This window comes from Suricata suricatta, chromosome 7 (assembly GCF_006229205.1).
Source record: "Suricata suricatta isolate VVHF042 chromosome 7, meerkat_22Aug2017_6uvM2_HiC, whole genome shotgun sequence".
NCBI classification, from domain to species: domain Eukaryota; kingdom Metazoa; phylum Chordata; class Mammalia; order Carnivora; family Herpestidae; genus Suricata; species Suricata suricatta.
This window is the reverse complement of record NC_043706.1, coordinates 104,426,249-104,446,570: the sequence shown is the minus strand read 5'-3', so window position 1 is coordinate 104,446,570 and position 20,322 is coordinate 104,426,249. Positions and strand designations below refer to the sequence as shown.

The window sequence follows — 20,322 nt, the reverse complement described above, 5'->3', positions numbered from 1 at the left end:
AAATTTTAATTGAATTGGTTTAAATCCAAACTAATAACATGTAGGCGAAGAATTAATTTTAGCACTTGTCCTGGAACCATCTTCTTGCTCTGCTATTAGCACTCATCTGCAGAATTAGGAGAAATATCTTTCTGATATTGTGGCTTCCCTTTACTTTTTGTTTTCAGCAGGTAAGTCTCAAGTTCACTGGTCTCTTTTGGTGGCAGTTATTTTTCTTGTGTGATAAATTCCAGTGTGGCTTATTTACATATGCATAGACTCTGTTAAGCCCTGTTATAGTCTTTTGTTTTCAACGTATGTAAACACATATAGACTATTTTCTCCTTATTCACATATTAACCAGTAATGAAACTTTGATTAATAAAGTGATTTTCATTTTCCCTTCCCTTGGAAGACAACTCAAATCAGAAATAGTTCTATGATTCAAAAATTGTCATTCAACTAGAAGTTATAAGGATTAAACCTGGGGAATAATATTTTATTATACTTTCTAATCCAGAAATATCAGACTTCTGCAAAGGGTGAAAAAAACGTAATAATTCTCCATATAACTATATAACACAGCCATACTAATATTCTTATATAGATTACATGTTATTTCTTGACTGTACATATTTTTAAATGATTGTTTCAAAGAAGAACAGAGGACTCTTACTTTTTAGTGTATTTGGTGGTTTTCTTTTTTTTTTATTTTTGAAGAATGGGTCCATACTTTATTTTAATAATAAAACTACTTTTTAAAAGGAGGATAATTGGGGGTGCCTGGGTGGCTCAATTGGTTAAGCGTCTGACTTCAGCCCAGATCATGATCTCACTGTTCCTGAGTTTGAGCCCTGCGTTGCAGTCTGTGTTGACGGCTCAGGTCCTGGAGCCTGTTTTGGATTCTGGGTCTCCCTCTCTGTCTCTCAAAATAATTAGACATTAAAAAAAAACTTTTTAAAGGATACTGAATCATTATATAAAAATAGATAAAACAAATATCATTAATAATTGGATCTAATTTAATGGCTCCAAAATTTTGAAAAACCAAAATGTGTTTTCAACTATTATTAGTTATCCTGAAAACTTTAGGTACTTTGATGGTTTCAGAAGATTGAATATATGCAGTTTTTTTCCTGGTTAAGTTTCATTTATTGACAGAAAGTGACATGATAGAAGCATTGCTTTAGGAATAATAATAATCTGTAGACAACATCAACCCATTTGTATTAATTTGGTTTAGGCACCACATTTTAAATTAGGTAATTGAGAATCTAGACTCATTGCATTTCTGATAGCTTACTGAGCAATTCTTCATGATCAGTGTATTAAAAAGATGACTTGGAATTTCTTAGACCAGGTGGTGAACATAAAAAGGCCAGATTTACTTAAAAAACAAACCCCCTCCCAAAACCCAAACACTTTATCTTTCCTCTTTTGACTAAACCACTAAATGATTAATGAATGACATGAAAATAAATTGAGATTAGCAAGGTATTTTCTGAGTTTTTCATAATATCTTTGTAGATACAACAAATATGTAGGTTTGGTAATAGAGCAGTATTATTATATATTATATATATTAAGTGCATTATTCCCACACCGTGGTGATTGATAGATCAGTACTGAGCTAAAAAACAAATCTGCAGGCATCACACTTACTGGAAAGAAAAACTTAATCCAGAAAGATAAGTATAGTATCAAATATCCCTGTGAGCTTGAAAGTCTAAAGTTTTGCTTTTTTTTTTTTTTTTTAAGTAGAGTGCTCTCTCTCTCACTCATGCAAGCAAGCCAGTTTAGAAAGAGTTGAATAGTAGTTTCAGCCAACTGGCTATATTGCATCTCTCTCTAGCTTGATAATAGGCTGGCAGTGATCTGGTTTTAGTTTGTGAATTCTATTGAATTCAACTTAGGGAAAACTTCACTAAAATGCCCGGCTGGGAAAAGATTGCTTTCCAGTGAAAATCAGGCTGTGAAGGCTCAAATGCTTAATTAAAATGCTTCAACTAAATCCTGCATGTTATGGCAAAATCAATTTATAATTATGAAAAAATCAGATTAATTTCATTCCAATCAGTAAATTGTCAAGAGGAATTTTGTTTTTGTTGTTCTTGCAGCTGTTACCAGAACATGTTGAGAGGGTAAGGAATCGAGATCAGACTGAGAAACATCACATGAATTGCTAAGCCTTTATCAGACAAAAGTATACATAGTACTAAAAATAATTTACCATCTGAGGGAATAGATAAGACATGTTCAGTTTTATGTCAACAGTGGTTTGCAGATCTGTGTTTTTCATTGTTCTTATATCACTCGAGTCTGCCTGCATTCAGATTCTGGCTGTCACTCTGTAAGCTTGGGCATGTTGCTTAACCTCTGTGTGCCTCAGTTTTTTCATCTGTATAATTGGGTGTAAATAGTACCTTCTACATGGAAGAATTAGATAATCTCTGTAAAATACTTCTAGAACATTGCCACATAGCAAGTGGTTAAAAAAGAAAGTTAGCTGTTATTTGAATTTCTGCAGCCCTGTCTCATCCTTCTCTTGTTTGTTCTGTTTTGGGTTTTTTTCGTGAGAGAGAGAAAAAGAGTACACCAGTGAGTGTGAGTGGGGAAGGCTCAGAGAGAGAATCTTAAGCAGGCTCTACAGCCAGTGAGATGTACACTGCAGCAGCTCTATCTCAGGACCACAAGGTCATGACCTGAGCTTAACCAGCTGAGCCACCCAGGCCCCCCTCTTGCTCTTATTAACTGAAGAAAAAAGTTGTATAGCGAACACAACAAAGGAAATAGGTCTTTTCCTGCGTCCATAGTTAAACTATATATTTTGCTCCCAGGTTTTCTTCTCTAGGCACTTAGACATCTTAGTATATCAAAAATTACCTGGCATACACTTTAGAGCTATATCAGGAACATTCTCTTACATTGTATCTGGCCAAGGCCTATTCACTCATTTACCCAGCCAAGATAGGATCATCTCTCTAGTCATCGCATATGCCATGTCTGCCTCAGCTGAAAAAAAATTTTTTAATGTTTATTTATTTATTTGAGAGAGAGAATGAGAGAGAGAGTGCAAGTAGGGAAGGGGCAGTGAGAGAGGGAAACAGAGAATCCAAAGCAGGCTTGGTACTGTCTGCATAGAGCCTGACACAGGGCTTGAACTTACAAACTGTGAGATCATGACCTGAGCCAAAGTTGGAAGCTGAACCAACTGAGCCACCCAGTTGCCCCTGAGTTAAAAATCTTAAGAATCACATACTCTATCCAAAATATTTAAGAACCTCATATTCTATCCAGAACCACACATGCTATGTAAACTCCCCTGATCCTGTGCTTATTGAAACTGACACATCTATACTCTTCCCCAGACCTACCAACACAAGTTTCAAGACAGATCTGAGTTGTAATGTTTTAGTATAAAATCTCAGATAACTTGAAACCTTTAGGATGTGTAAAAATGTTACCTTTGAAACTTGAATCCAGAATGTCAAAACCAGGGATTCAGAAGTTTGGGGCTTTGGGGCTTAGGCATTTCTAATTATACCAAGCAGCCCAGGAGAAACATACTAGAAAAAAAATTACTTGCAGATTGGTTTTTTTTCTACCACTTGACCAAGAAAGAAGGTCCTGTTTCATGATAGGTCAGACACAGCACACAAGAAGTCATCTCGAGCAAAGGTAAAAAGTGGAACTAAGATCATAAAACCCCTTCTGACATGTGACTCTTACAATGCAATTTGATGCTTTTTATGTGAAATTGATATTAATATAAACCCTTTAAGTTACCTCCGTGTATAGTAAGTTCTACACCTTTTGAGGTAAACTTTTAGAGGTCTCATGGTGATTATTAATAAGAAACAACTCGTCATTTCTATTTAACCCACTCAAAAGTGACTTTCTTCATGTTTTTTATAAGGAATTATGACATCTTTTTTTGAAACTACCTTTCAAATTCATTAATAATTAAATTGAAGGAAAGAATATAGCAGAAAATACCAAAATTTGATCCTGAAGTCATAAAACTAAGGCATGTAAGCACACTTGATCCTCTTGTACTTTGTATATGTTTGCCACCCTGAAAGGCCTTATCTTTGATAGAGATTCCAAATTTACAGGGCTTGCGGTAGCTCTAAAAACATTTCTGCTGGAAATCATTTTTGGAAACTTTTACTGGTACATGTAATGTTTGAAAGTATAAGTATAGCTTGATTTCCATATGGGCACATTCCTGAGAAGTTGCAAGAGAAGACCATAATATAATATTGTAAGTGAACTGTTCCCTTATTTTTTTGTCAAGGGGCTGAAAAGCAGACTGGAGTCAATAATCATTGATGCTCAACATTATAGATTTGCAGTGCAATCAAGAAAATCTAGCTTAGTCATTTTAAAGACCATCAGTTAATAAAGAGGTTCTTATTATGACCACCATTAACACCTTGAGTGCTTATTGAATGCCAGGCACTGGGCAAAGGGATTTATAGGTATTGTAAATTTACTCATTCACTTATTCATCTATTGTACAAGAGCTGTGTCCCAGGCATTAAAGTCACAAGACAGGCTATGTCCCTGCCCACATTGACCTTACATTCTACTGGTAGATAAATATTTAAATAAATATATAATATTGCAGGTATTGATATATCTTAATTTAAGGAATTTAAACATGGTAAGGGAGGCAGAGTAAGTCAGAGGTGCTATTTGGATAAAGAGTCCAGCAAAGCCTACTCTGAGAGAGTAAGCAGAGACCTAAATGAGGCAAGGAAAAGCAATGCAAAGACTTCGGGCAAAATACTTCTAATTAGGAAAAAAGGCAAGGGCAGAAGCTTACAGGTAGAAATGAGCTTGGTCCACTTAGAAAGTGTTGAGATACCACTTTGGCCAGAACAAGGTGTGGTAGTTAGAACTATAAGAGAGGAGGCAGAAGCCAGGTCCTACAGGGTTTTATAGTTCATGATAAAGAGTTCAGAAAGTACAAGCTTATGCCATTATTGCCTACATTTACACATGAGAAATTGAAGTTCAGAGTGTCAGTAGACTTCCCCAGGTTTGTATATCTAGTAACTACTACAGGAGAGTTTGAACCCTTTCTTTGGTTTGAATCCAGATCTTGTGCTCCTTCTAGTATATCGAACTGTCTCTCCTTGACTAGTCTGGTTACCTTTTTAAAAACTTTAAATTCAGTGGGCCTTCTAATTAAATTATTCTCAATAATAAAAGAAAACCAGTGGATACATATTTGGAACTGAGTTCTGTATGCAAAGCAGAGAGGCAAGCTGTGGATATTCCGTATCATGTAACATTGAATGCACATGAAACATTGTGGTTTAGAATAGTAATTTTTAATGCTTTTTGATAATTCAATATTTGAAACCCAGAATTAATGAAGAGAGAGAAGCATTGAAGGCACACTGGTAGAAAAACCATTAGGTAAAAAAGGAAAATGAAATATGCTCAAAATGAACTTCTAACCAAGAGGTAAACCACTTCAGAAATAACCTATTTTAAAAAAAGTACCTTTCTTGAAGAAGTAGTGCATTGTTTACATAAAAACGCATAGTGTTGCCTGATATAATTACATGTGCCTGCCTATTTAAAGAATAAGGGAATTCGGGGTTGCCTCACTGGCTCAGTCAGTAGAGCATGTGACTCTTGATCGTGGGGTCATGAATTCAAGCCCCGTGTTCGAGATAGAGGTTATTAAAAAGAATAAGGGAATTCATATTTTTAAAAATGTGAAATAAAAATATGAAAGTAAAAAGATCATTAGAGAACATTTAGAATAAAGTGAAAAATATACCTCTCTGAAGACAGAAAGTAGATTTGGAGATTCTGAAGATTTTATTCAGATTTCTAAATTGTGAATTTTAAATAATGAACTACATAATTTAAAAACATTCTTTTGAAATGAATATTTGATTTTTCTCTTATGAAATATGACCTTAATGTAAGAATTATTTGCCATTTATTGTTTCAAGTTTTTATTTAAAGTCCAGTTACTTTACAGTGTAATATTAGTTTCAAGAGTAGAATTTAGTGATTCATCACAACAAGGGCCCTCCATAAGACCCAGGACTCATTTAACCCATCCCCCTGCCTCCTCTCCAACAATCCTGCTTGTTCTCTATAGTTACAAGCCTGTTTAATGGTTTGCCTCCCTCTTTCTCCCCCTTTATGTTCATCAGTTTTGTTTCTTAAATTTCATATATGAGTGAAATCGTATGGTATTTGTCTTTCTCTGACTTATTTCACTTAGCTTAACACTCTCTAGCTCTATCCATGTGTTGCAAATGGTAGGATTTCATTCTTTTTGATGGATGAGTAATATTCTATTATATGTATGTATATTTATGTACACACACACATATATACATATATATATCCATATATGTATATATGTGTGTACCACATCTTCTTTATCCATTTAGCGGTTGGTGGACATTTGGGTTTTTTCCCATAATTTGGCTACTGTGGATGATAATGTTGCTGTAAATATCGGGGTGTATGCATCCTCTTGAATAAGTATTTTTGTATTCCTTGGGTAAATACCAAGTAGTGGATTGCTGGATCATAGGGTAGTTCTATTTTTAACTTTTAAAAGTTTATTTATTTTGAGAGAAAGTACACTTGTGCACATGAGCAGGAAAAGGACAGGGAGAAAGGGAGAGAGAGAGATCAAGAATTCCAAACGGGCTCCACACTTTGAGCACAGTGCCTGACACTGGGCTTGAACTCACAAACCATTGAGATCATGACCTGAGTTCAAGAGTTGGTCTCTTAACTGTCTGAGGCACCCAGATGCCCCCTATTTTTAAATTTTTGAGGAAACATCATACTGTTTTCCAGAATGGCTGTACCACTTTGCATTATGGGTGTCTCTTCAATGTAGTTTTCAGGATATTTTTTCTTTTTTAAAATTAATGTCCAAAATTGGAGCCATAATTTAAAAAACATTCTAAGGAAAAAATATGTTTAAAACAAATGATAGTTATGGTTCTCCACAGGTATTTTTTATTACAAATGAAGTGGAACAATAATTAAAAGGTGTTCAATATATTTTGCTTAGGTTTGCCCAGAAAAGAATTATTAGAGCTGTTGTTCAAATCTTTCAACTTTTATTGTGATTTAGTTAATGAATGAAAACCAAGCACTTTTTTTTAAAAATCATGAATATACACTAAAACAATTTTCCTGGCATTAGCATTTTTTTAATCTGGTAAGATTAACAGATTACTATAATTTCTCACCAGCTGAGATATAGTTTTAGTGAGGAGCTGATCAGTACCAAATCACATATAATTTGAATGAAGAGAATGGATAAATCCATAACTAGTTCTATGACTATAACAGTAACTGTTTAAAGTGAATTCTAGAACAGTAAGAATGGTCCTATTTCAATCCTAGTTTTCCCCAAAGAACAAAGTGAAATATTTTTGATAGAGAAATTTACAAAGACCTAGTATTTCTGCTATTCATAAGGTGAACATCTTTTCTCTGAGTTGCTTATACATAAAACTGGAGACAATATAGAGCTCAGCTGTTAATGTTTTAGGACATCTTTGTGTCTTCAGGATATGACCAAGAACTTTATATACAATGAGAATGAGTTAATGAAGAAATAAGAAAATAGGTAACATTGCAATTATTTGTTTTAATGGAGTAGAGTTCAAATTTGTATTTTGGAAGGTATTAGCTATAGCCTTAATGGTATAATGCTTTGCATATAACTTAACATCATTTAGTTTTTTTAGATATAACATTAGACTTGTAGGGGCATCTGGGTGGCACATCGGATGATTGAGCAGCTGACTTCAGCTCAGGTCATGATCTCACAGTTCGTTAGTTTGAGCCCCATATCAGGCTTGCTGTTTTCAGCCTGTCAACACAGAGCCCGATTTGGATCCTCTGTAACCGACTCTCTCCCTGTCCCTCCCCAGCGCTTGCTGTCTCTGTCTCTCTGTCTCTCTGTCTCTCTCTCAAAATAAATAAAACATTGAAAAAGATGTAACATCAGACTCGTAAATAAATAATATTTTTTATTGTACCAGCTATTCTTCCAGATTACCCATATTTTATGTGACACATGGAAAACTTAGTATAAATTCTCAAAAGTTATTTGTAAGCTGGGCGCGTGGATGGCTCAGTCAGTTAAGCATCCAGCTTCGGCTCAGGTCATGATCTCAGGGTTCGTGGGTTCGAGCCCCACATTGGGCTCTGTGCTGACAGCTAGCTCAGAGCCTGGAGTCTGCTTCAGATTCTATATCTCCGTCTCTCTCTGACCCTCCCCTGCTCGCACTGTCTCTGTCTCTCAAAAATAAATAAAAACCATAAAAAAAGTTCAAAGTTATTTGTAAGCTGTGAACTATCACTTAGGAGTGAGCAATGACATCTGGGGGAGGCCTTTACAAACTTCTTATTGAGAATTGCATATGTGATATTTTCCTAAGTGTTATTCATGTGTCTCATGACATGTATGTGTCTCATGTATAAACTGATTGTCTATAACACAATTTCTGGTATATGGTAATTTATTATTTTATTCTTTTTAAATGGCTTTTGGTTTTTGTTAGTAACTTTTACCTTTATAAAAAACTTTTTTGTCTTTATTTTATTTTGAGAGAGACAGAGAATGAGTGGGTGAGGGGCAGAGAGAGAGGGAGACACAGAATCTGATGCAGGCTCCAGGCTCTGAGCTGTCAGCACAGAGCCCGACACAGGGCTCAAACTCACGGACTGTGAGGTCATGACCTGAGCCGAAGTTGGCTGCTTAACCAACTGAGCCACCCAGGTGCCCTATAACTTTTACTTTTAAACAGTAATGTCTAGGAAGGCATGAATTCTCCAATTTTTAAAATAATCTCCAAAATTCCAAACATGATACTTATTACATTGAATCAGGTATAATTTCCTTCAGAATTTTAAAAAAATTTTTTTAAATGCTTATTTATTTTTGAGAGAGAGAATGAGAATGTGCAAGGGAGGAACACAGAAAGAGGGGGAGACACAGAATCTGAAGCAAGCTCCAGGCTCTGAGCTGTCAACACAGAACCTTACGCAGGGCTCAAACCCATGAGACATGAGATCATGACCTGAGCCAACGCTGGGTGCTTAACCAACTGAGCCACTCAGGTGCCCCAGATTTTGTTTTATTTTGAAGGGTAGATATTGTATAGCTAGTATTTGGAAATGCTAAAAGACACAGACCTACAATTCTCTAAACGTCTCTAAGATTCTAAATTAATATTCATATTGTTTTAATTTATTCTTGAGTGCCTCATTTGGGACACTAACCATTAAATTCAGAATTTGCATAGACATGCATAGTACCAACATTATGAGTTACAGACTATTGAAGGTTCTATGAACCTTCATAGCTGTAGAACAAGATATTTCTTGCAACATTATAGTATCCTTTGATAAGCTTTAGGGTCTTTACTAATTAAAAATGAGAACAGTCATTCTGGAATTGAAACTATCCAAAATATTAGGAAGATTTCACTAACTAAGAGTTTATCTTATATTTTGTTAGCTGTAGAGTGTATTTGGTTATAAAAACAGACAACCTTGTTTCATAGCGACATGATTTCTTGCTATCACATACATACATGGCCTACTACACAGAAAGCAATTACAATTTACTACCAGTATAAAACCCCTGTCTATAGCTTTCAAAAAAGTCAACTATTTAAATTTATTAACTTAGAATGTGTTTCTTTACTCAAGAGAATTCATTTCTCTTTGTATTTTTTGACAGGAAGAAGCACTGCATGGGTTTCGAGTAAGTGATTACTTTGAATATATGGAGATTTTGGAACACAACTACCGACCAGTGGTGCTGAGAGACATGCTGAATGTTAGTGCAGAGCACATAGGTGGTGGCACGCAGAGGTGAAGGCCGCGTTTTAATTTTAAAGGAAACAGAGGGACTTAATCCTTTTCTGTATCTATTACGGCATATGTTTTGTGAACACACATATTGTGAATCAATGCTGAGACTTTTTGAATATAATATATTCAAGTAGATATTAGCTTAATTTGTGACAATAAGTAAATTCATTTTTGTAAGTTTGTTGTTTTGCAAGGTTGTTTTAGAATCAGATCTAATTTACTTATAATTTTTTATGTTTAAAAGCTAGTCCCAACCTATGTCTCTTCCTTCATCAGAGAAGATTAAAATAGTTTTACCAATGAGTTTTGAATGAAGCGGCAATACTATAAATAATTGTCTGACTAGCCAGAGAGAGAGTCCATAGAAACTAGGAAGACAGTTGTTTTGTTGATTTTCATCTGTACATATAAAGGAAAATAGACAAAGCCACAACCACTTATTCAACATATGAAGGAATCAAATGATATTTATCATGGCAAATGCTAAGAAAACTATTGTCCTCAGACATAATTGTTTTTCTCGGAATTGCTTGTGATACCTATATCAACTAATAATTTTTCATGTGAAATGTCTCTACATGGTTCATTTAAAAGATAGATTGGTTATTTCATACTGATAAGCATTTGTTATGCATTTTTTAGTGATAAATTTTATCTGTACTGAACATTAAGGAGAATAATTTCTAAATTATTTTAAATGACTAACACGATGTTTTATTTAAATGGAAGGCTTTGCTCCAATGAGATTATTAATACAATATGCTAAGGTCTATTTTCCTATAATTGTCACATTTATTATATGAAAAATAATACACAAAAATATTTTTCAGGTAGTGATTTCAGTAAGTTTTTTTAAATTATACGTAATAGTTATTTTGTATGAATTGCTTATGTTTAAATATAAATCAACCATTAAGACCATTCTGAAGCTTTTTTTTTAACCAAAAATGGCTCATCCTCAACCTAATTTTTTCGTTCATATCATGAAACAAGTGGCACCTTGCAGTTTTCAGTTTTGCAATGTTTAGGATATTGCAATATCAACTTTCCAAAATTAGGCTTTATGCTGTAAATGCTAACAATAGCTGCTCAGGAATGGTGTTCCTAAAGGTCACTGAAAAGGTTGAAAGAAGAAAATTGAGCAAGTTAATTTGACATTGCTTCCTTAGGCTGTGATTGATAGGAGTTAAGTAAGAGAGTTCTAGATTACCCAAAATAGCAACTTTGTCTGCTTTCAAACTTAATATTGAAAAACTCTTTCACAGGATCTGTAATACATGTTTATGGTTTCATTTCTGTCCACTCTGTACCTGAGTTACTGTTACTCATACTAAAAAATTGGCAGCTTTATTTCTTTTTTAAAAATTCTTACATGGTAATTAGAAATACAAATGGAGAAGGAACTATAACTTAGTTTTATATTATTCATTGGTGATTTTGGTTGGAAACTGAAGATGCTGATAATAACAATTATATTTTAGAAAGGTGAATTCAGTGGGAACTGGAAAGCTTTTGTTTTCATTTGATAAAGAAATGTCTTATGAACAATGACCTACCAAAACAGTGAAATAAAATGTAAAATATGTTAGTATGTGTAGCTACCACTGTAAATTCTTTTTTGTAACTATTATTTTAAGAATACTCTTTAGAATAGAAATAAATAACAGCCCTACCTTGCTTCTTTTTAATTATTTAAAGTATAAGTCCTTAAGACAGACTTTATTTCTGCTTGTGAACAGGTACCTCATACATTTACATGATTCATTTTAAGAAATTGTATTTTATAATACAATGTAAACAAATTTGTGAAAAATGTAAGTGTTCATATATAAATCTTCGAATATGTTTCCAATATTTCATCTCTGTAGTTATGCCTCCTTATGCATATTCATCTGAAGAATCTGTGATGGTAAAATAAATCTCAAAAATTAATCTAAACTTAACAAAATTCTACCCAAATTTATGATTATTAAATTGTGTGTTCTAGTTTGATTTTCCAGTTCCAAGATAATTCCTTTGGTTTTTCATTAAATGCACATGTTTTGAGAGTTAAAAGTATAGTGAAATATTTTTAATACTCAGGGTAGGATAAATGAAACCACAGCACCTTCACTCAGAGTCCACAGTCTTTATGGAGAGATTAATAATTTTAAACTGAAAACGTAAGTTTTAAAGATGTCAAGTAAGAAATGACCTCTGGATCTGGTGACTTCGATAAGCAGTTTTGATGGAGTAATGAAGTTTGCTGGAGTGGGTTTAAATGATGCGGAGAGGAAAGACTGGAGACTGGTCCTTCCTGGAGCACTGCTGAGCAGGGAATGAGAATATGGGTGGTAGTTAGGGGGGGCCTGGCGTCAAAAGACCTTTTAAAATGGGAAGTGGAAGCCTGTTTATATGTGGGTGGAAATGATGCAGTAGAAAAAGAAACACATGCTGAATTTCTCATAGGAATAAAAACTGTTAACAGCCATTTGGAAATTTGGGGTTTTTGTTTTCTTTTTCTTTTTTAAATGAAGTTAAACACACTTAACTATGTGACTCAGCAATACGCCTTCTAGGTATTTCCCCCAAAGCAAAGATATGTTCAACAAAGGCGTGCATGAATAGTATAGCTTTTATTCATCATAGTCCCAAACTGGAAACAACCCAAACCTCCACTGGTGAATAAATAAACAAATGTAGTTCATTCCATAAAATAGAATACAACTCAGTCTTAAAAGTAGCTACCTACTGATGCGTGCAAAAAGATACATATTGTAGGATTTCATTTACATGAAATGCTATAAAAGGCATATCTATAGTGAAAGAATGTTAGTGGTTTCCAGGGGCTAGGGCTGGGGGTGGGTATGAAGAAAGGAGATTTTCTGCCTTGAGCAGAGGGGCCTCTATATCATGATTGTAGTGATACTACATGACTATGTTTTTAAAAGTTCTTTGAAATATATGAATTTTATTATAAATTTTACCTCAAGCTGCTTATCAAAAGATAAATATTGAAAAGAGAAATTGACAAATCCATTTTAATGAAAGAGTTTCAATATTAGCAACTGTTGGTTACTTTGTGGAAGCCTTAAACACAAGCTGAGGAAGATCCTTTCTATTCCTGTTTTAGTGAGAGTTTCAGGAAGAGAACTTCTGTTGGAAAACAATTTTATCAAATATTTTATATGAAACTAATCTTTGTATGAGTTTCCGTCTTTTTTAGTCTATTGATATGGTAACTTGCCAACATTTTCTAATGTTAAACCGACCTTGCATTCCTAAGACCAACTCTATTTGGTCATAATATTTTATCATTTTTATGTATTGTCAGATTTGATTTGTTAAAATTTTATTAGGAATTTTTATGTGTGTTCTTAAGGGACATTGATCTGTAGTTTTTGTCTTCTAATTTTGCTATCATTGTAATACTGGCTTCATAAAATGAGAAGTGCTCATCTATTTTCTAAAAGTTTGTGTATAGATGAGATTATCTTTTTTTCCTTCAGTGTTTGGTAGAATTTCCCAGGGAAGCCTGAAATTTTCTTTGTGTTAGGAGGTTTTACAAAAAAAGTTAATTTCTCTAATAGATACATAGCTTTTCAAAATACCTATTCTTTTTTTAAATCTTTATTTATTTTGAGAGAACACATGCATGAGCAAGTGAGGAGCAGAGAGAGAGGGAGAGAGAATCCCAAGATGGCTCTGCACTGTCAGCACATGTGCAGTACATTTAGCACTGACCCTAGGATCATGACCTGAGCCAAAATCAGGAGCTGGATGCTCAACTGACTGAGTCACCCAGGTGCCCCTACACCACTATGTCTTTAGTATAAGAATCTCACTACAATCAATAAACCCCAAAACTTTACTGAGTCACTCTAATACAAAGCATTCTCTCATTCCTCTTAAATTATAAAAGATTTCTTAACCATCCTCTTAATTATATAGCCGTACATGCTATTTCTTATTATTTTGAATTGTTTATTTTGCCTCTCATTATTTAATGCCAGCATATCATTCAACAAATGTATCGATAGTAAACACTTTTGTTTGGCAATGTCATCGCCCCCAAATTAATTTTTCTCTCCCAGAAATCCTAGCTTAGTATTAGGTACAAGAGAAGAATATAAGATTATTTGCTAAATGAAATATCATAGTTGTTTTGAATTATCACCATGATATAGAAGGAACATATTTTGAAACCTTAGACCACATTTCCCCCTCAGCTCCTTTAATAGGTAAAGCAGGGAGAAAATAACTTATGTTCTTGGTACAAATATATTTTCTACTTACTGTTTGCTGTGGAATGTATTTTTAATACAAATAATAGTTTACTAAATTCTATTTAGCAATGATCATAACTAAAATGTATGTTTAAGTTTTCCTTCTGTGTGTGTGTGAATGCATGTGTGAGTGTGTCATTGCATACAGGTATTATTTTAGCTCTAATATGCATCTGATAGGCTTATGTGACCTAGTCTAGAAATCTAACCATTATTTGGAAATATTTTTTTGAAATACACCATGTATGCTTATCTTTTATTTATGAAATTGACAGGTCAATTTGATTTTTGAATCTGTATAATCTGTCTTCCTAGAAACCATCAGACAGACAGCCATATATCCTAAATGATATAGTTCTGAAGGCAGAAGACTTCAACATGTCATGTGTCAAGATTTCTCCTAGCACAATGATGCTGAATATTTCTAAATTGTTCTTGTTAAACCTATTCTTACCATTCCTTTATTATATGGTTTAGACATGGGCCAACAAACTACACCCTCTTTCTGTAAATAAAAAGTTTTACAGGAACACTGCTCATTTGTTTATGCATTGTCTATTGCTTTTTTACAATGGTGGAGTTGAATAGGTGACAGTGTATGTGGTCCACAAAACCTAAAATATTTATTATTTAGCCCTTTACAGAAAATTTTTGCCAAATCTGGCTTAGGGTACTAATTACATATATAAGTCTAAATCCACTTTGGGGTAAACTTTTTAGAAATACAAAATATGCTAGAGGACATCTAATCCAAAATCTTTAATTCACCGATGCAGCTATGACTCAAAATAGAGAGGGGGTGGATCCATAGATTACTTAGAGGAGAAATATAATGCAGTGGATGAAATTGAGAGCTCAGCAGGCACACTGTCTGAGTTCAGATCCTGGCTCTGTTATCAGGTTATTTAATTCCTCTGTAGTTCAGTTTACTTCTTGGTAAGATAAGCATAGTAGTAGTAGCTATGTCATAGGATTATGATATAATGCATGTGTTTTTAGCAACTCCTTAGCAAGACTTCAATAAATTATAGCTATTATTTGTTCTTGTTACACTAATTGGTGATTGCATAGCATTGAACCTAGCTTTTCTGACTTCCAAGTTCAAACCTCTTTCAACTGCATTATTCATTCGTTCACTCATTCATTCATTTATTCAGTCACGCAGTATATCCTTATACTGTGGATCAGACACTCAGTTTTGGTTATAATCTCTCCTTTAATTCAGACTTTCCCAAGAGTAGCATTATAATTTCCTATTTTATGGTTTCCTTACTGGTTATAAAATGACATAAAAGTCCTGTACAACCCAATATTAGACATTTTTTTGTAGTTATTCAGTTTCCCCATTTCTCCTTCCTGTTTTGACAGATTAATTTTTCATGCTTTAGATTTTGTGATACAGATAGATCAGTGTATAATAGGTTAGCAATATATTTTTGAATTGTTTTATATTTTCCAGTGATAAATAAAATGTTCTATGTGACAAAATTTCACCATGTTCTTTGTAGCAATATTGACTTACTTTTTTTTCAACAGATATTAAGAGTTATTACTTAAGTAAATACATTGGCACCTACTTATCGGATTAGTTTAAACAGGGTCAGGGCAGTTAGCCTCATATAAACCTTGAATTTTCCGCACTAGCAATATTTTACCTTTTAAAATCAGTTAACTTCTTTGGCATGTTTCCCATTCCATATTCTACTATTGGCAATAGGCCACCATGGAATGCTAAGCACCATGAAAATAATTGGACTGTCATGTTTGCTAATAGAGTGCATTTGAGGTACATCGGGGTAGACAGTTATTAAAATGTTGGCTGTTAAAATCTTATCGTCTAATCCAGGGTTTAGATGGCTTTGATCTGCTATCAGAATAAGTGTCATTTGTCCTTTATTAAATAACACATTTATATTTAGCCTTTTCTTAAAATGCTAAAGTTCATCTTTTTTAAAGCATCACTAAAATTCCTTCTCTCACAACATCAAATATAATTAACTACTTTCATTGGAAATCATCAGATAATGGAAATCAAAATTTTCTTTTGGTTAAATGATCTCCATGTTATGTTAATATAACTGCCTACATTTTTCTTTTAATTTTTGCAAGAGCAGATTTTTCAAATTAATATTTTGCTTACTATCATGAAATTATTTTGGCCTGAAAAAAGTATTAGAATGGATTAAGGGTACAGCAGAGACTGGTTAATGTTCAATAATGTTTCCTCTTCCTCGGCTAAGTATATTTCAGGGCATTTAATCAACTTAACTAATGATAAGTGAGCAGGCCAAGTCATAAAGAGTAGATGTGCCTTCCCAATGAGCTTGCTCTTCTCTTTCCTGGTGTCCCTAGAGCCTGGATGCTTGAATTTGTGAAAAGCAAAACCTCGTACAAACCCACATTGGACTGTGAGCTGAGGAAGAAATTAGTCCTGCATTATGTGACTGAGATCATGTGGCTGCTTATTACCATATATAGTATTTAGTACACTGTGAAGTTCTTTAAGTTTTCCCATTTCTGTCCCCCTGTCTGAATAATTTTTGATGTGCCTAGGTAGCCATGTTCTTAATTTCATAGTGTTTTATTAGATCTCATGTTGAGAATCTAAGCATATTGTCTAGCACTAATACAATTAAGAACATTTCATCATATACTTCATTGATATTTATCAACAACAGTGTTTTGGACACAATAGGTATCATTTGACTAGCAGATATGCGTACTACCAAGGTAAGCTTGTTTCTGTAGACTAAGGCTGGACATCTAAAGATACCCATTAGGGGATCAATCTCATCAGTGAGCTCAAATTTGATAACAGTTATATATTTTGTATATTATTCTATATGATATTCTTTATCATATATAACCTAATTCTACTTTAAATAATGACACTTAGAGTTATCTGTACATTGGGAATTATTGCATACAATGAACCTAAAACTACTGCTGACTGGAAAATTAAAGAAATGAGCAAAGTCACTTGAATGTGCAAGTTGGCAGGAGGACAACACTAATACACACATAAATAGGATAAGGTTAGATTAAGTGTCTGGCTTATTTAGCCAAGGATATAAAATACTAGCAGAAGTGAAGAGGCCACTTTGAACAGGAGCAGATGGCTGCATATTTAGTGTAGGTGCATAGGTTGTCTTGGCTCCTAAGTCAACAACAAGGGAAGCTTATCTTCCAGGGAATCTGCAGTGTGGTGTATGATTCAAAAAAAGATCAATTCTTTTGTTACCATTATTTTATTCTTGAAACTTATATCATCATTCACAAAGCTTGCTCAAACTACTCATGTTCCCCTGGTTAAAGAAATGTTTATGGACTTTGGTTCTGCTGGTCCTTGACCATATGCCAACCTTAAGGTTACATCCCCACCCTGGAGAAGAAAGGTGAAACAGGGTTCAGACACACTTGAGCAGTATCAGCCTTGGGCTCATCAGAATTTCAAAAACCCCAATTCTCTCCAAAGAGCTAAATGCAGAAAACAAACAAACAAAAAACAAAACAAAACAAAATATAGATAAGTCACAGGTCTAGGTGACTACATAGAATACACCTAATATTATCACTGAAAGAGTAACTCCAAGGAAAATTATCAAAAATACTGTCTACTTTTGTATAATGATTTATTGTTTATAAAGTACTTGTATGCACATTTCATCTTTACAAATCTACCATTCAAATACAATCTCAACATCTATGTATAATTGATAAACTATAGATATATAGATAACTATTATATATAATATATGATTATATAGTATAAATTATACACAATTTATATCAATATATACATCTTTCCAATATTTTTCATGTGCTGAAATGTAATCTTTATATTTAGAAATAATGTGATCATATTGTGTAGATCATTTGAAATTCCGTTTATTAATAGTACAATATAAGCAGTGATCAATATTTAAAATCAGACATGCTGCACGTAGAAATAATATTTATTTGCCTAACTTATATATGATCACTTGATGGTGAAAAAAGTCTTAAGCTGGTAAAAAGTATTTAAGGGTCTACTCTGTCAAGACATCAAATATGAGAAGTTCTACCCTCAAGGAGCTTATGATTGAACGCAATAAAATTTGTACAAGAAGAGAGTATCCAAGTGCATATTTTGTAAACCGAGAACAATTTTTAGAGTGACTGTGATAGGAAGATTCAGAGGAAGGACATGTTACTTTGAGTTGAGTGACCATGGAGGTAGCAGGATTTTCATCCAGAATGATAGGAATAAAGCACAACAGCAGTGGGAGCAACAAAGAGTGAATTGAGAATAGCCTGAGCAGAGAGAGACTATAAGAAACAATGAATGAGGGGCCCTGGGTGGCTCAGTCAATTGAGTGTCCAACTCTCGGTTTCGGCTCAGATCAGGATCTCACAGTTCATGAGTTCAAGCCCCATGCTGTCAGTACGAAGCCTGCTTGGGATTCTCTCTCTCCCTCTTTCTCTGCCCCTCCCCAGCTCATGTATGCTCTCTCTATCCAAATAAATAATAAGTAAATGTTAATTAGAAGCAATGGAAGGAGTTTTAGTAAAACCTTATGGTTAATGTGGACATCTTAAGGGAAATACTGCTGCAGGTTATGAGTAATACAGAAGAATTTTCAACAGAAGAAGAACATGATCTACTAATTAATCTTGAAACTTAAAACAAATATCTTTGACTATTCTGGTAATTAATTTAAGTAAAATTCAATTTAATTTCAAATTCTCTTTAAAGATTTTAAAGAATTTCTAGCTTAGCAATCACTTTTTATTAAACAAAGTCTATTACACATATTAATATATTATGACTGAAATGCTATGCTGAAAACAATTTCTTTAAAATCAAATTTTTCTATTCCTTCTTCCTTTATCATTTACCATATACTTCATAGTTATTTACCAGTAGGTACTATCTCTAGAACTTTTTAAGCTGTGATTTATGATAATAATGAGCTTCCTTCAAAATGACTTACAGCAGTTTTTAAAATTTTCCTTAAATAGTATTTGAAATGCAATTCTACAAGAGACATGAAGGTGAAGAGGTTTGCATTCAGAATAAAGGACAAATAAAACCTTCAGCAACTCTAAAATAAGAACCTATTCAAGAGAGAATGAACATTGCTAAATTTTTCTAATGAAGTAATTATTTCAAGCTGAGTTTCTTAAGGAATATTAAGTAATTAAGTTTATGAGTCCTTAATGAGAGGAAAGCTAAAATAAAGCACTGTACAGAATCCTTTTGACTCTTATAAACACAGCCATAGAAAGCAGATGAAAGGATACAACCTTGAAAGGCTACCATCCATACTGTTGTATGCTTTTTCTTTATGTTAATTTTTTAAATACAATTATTGCCAAGTTAGCTAACATATATTGTATACAGTGTGCTCTTGGTTTCAGGGGTAGATTCCCGTGATTCATCGCTTACAGACAACACCCAGTGCTCATCTCAACAAGTGCCCTCCTCAGTGTCTATCACCCATTTTCACCTCCCATCTCCCCTGCCCGCCATCAACCTTCAGTTTGTTCCCTGTATGTAAGAGCCTCTTATGGGTTTGCCTCCCTCTCTGTTTGAAACTATATTTTCCCCTTCCCTTCCCCCATGGTATTCTGTTAGTTTTCTCAAGTTTGATATATGAGTGAAAACATATGATACCTGTTTATCTCAGACTGACTTATGTCACTTAGCATAATTCACTCTATTTCCACCCACATTGTTGCAAATGACAGGATTTCATTCTTTCTCATTGCTGAGTAGTATTACATATATATACCACATCTTTATCCATTCGCCAATTGATGGAGATTTGGGCTCTTTCCATGATTTGGTTATTGTTGAAAGTGCTGCTATAAACACTGGGGTACAAGTGCCCCTATGAATCAGCACTGTTGAATCTTTGGATAAATTCCTCGTAGTGCTGTTGCTGGGTCATAAGGTAGTTCTAGTTTTAATTTTTTGAGGAAACTCCAGTGTTTTCCACAGTTGCTGCACCAGTTTGGATTCCCACCAACAGTGCAAGAGGATTTCCATTTGTCCACATCCTTGCCACCATCTGTTGTTTCCTGAGTTGTTAATTTTAGCCACTCAGACTTGGGTAAGGTGGTATCTCAATATGGTTTTGATTTGTATTTCCCTATGATGAGTGATATTGAGTGAGTATCTTTTCATGTGTCTATTAGCCATTGGGATGTC

At 34.0% G+C, this 20,322-nt stretch overlaps 1 protein-coding gene across 1 annotated transcript in view; it reads left to right on the top strand.

Moving 5' to 3' along the window:
• The window catches only part of TBC1D32 (TBC1 domain family member 32), a 199,834-nt gene extending 187,492 nt beyond the window's left edge, over positions 1–12,342 (top strand). The window contains exon 34 of the mRNA XM_029945049.1: positions 9,731–12,342. Coding sequence (XP_029800909.1) covers positions 9,731–9,868 — 138 coding nt within the window. The 3' untranslated portion in view covers positions 9,869–12,342. The remainder of the gene's footprint in view (positions 1–9,730) is intronic.
• Positions 12,343–20,322: the final 7,980 nt, after the last annotated feature.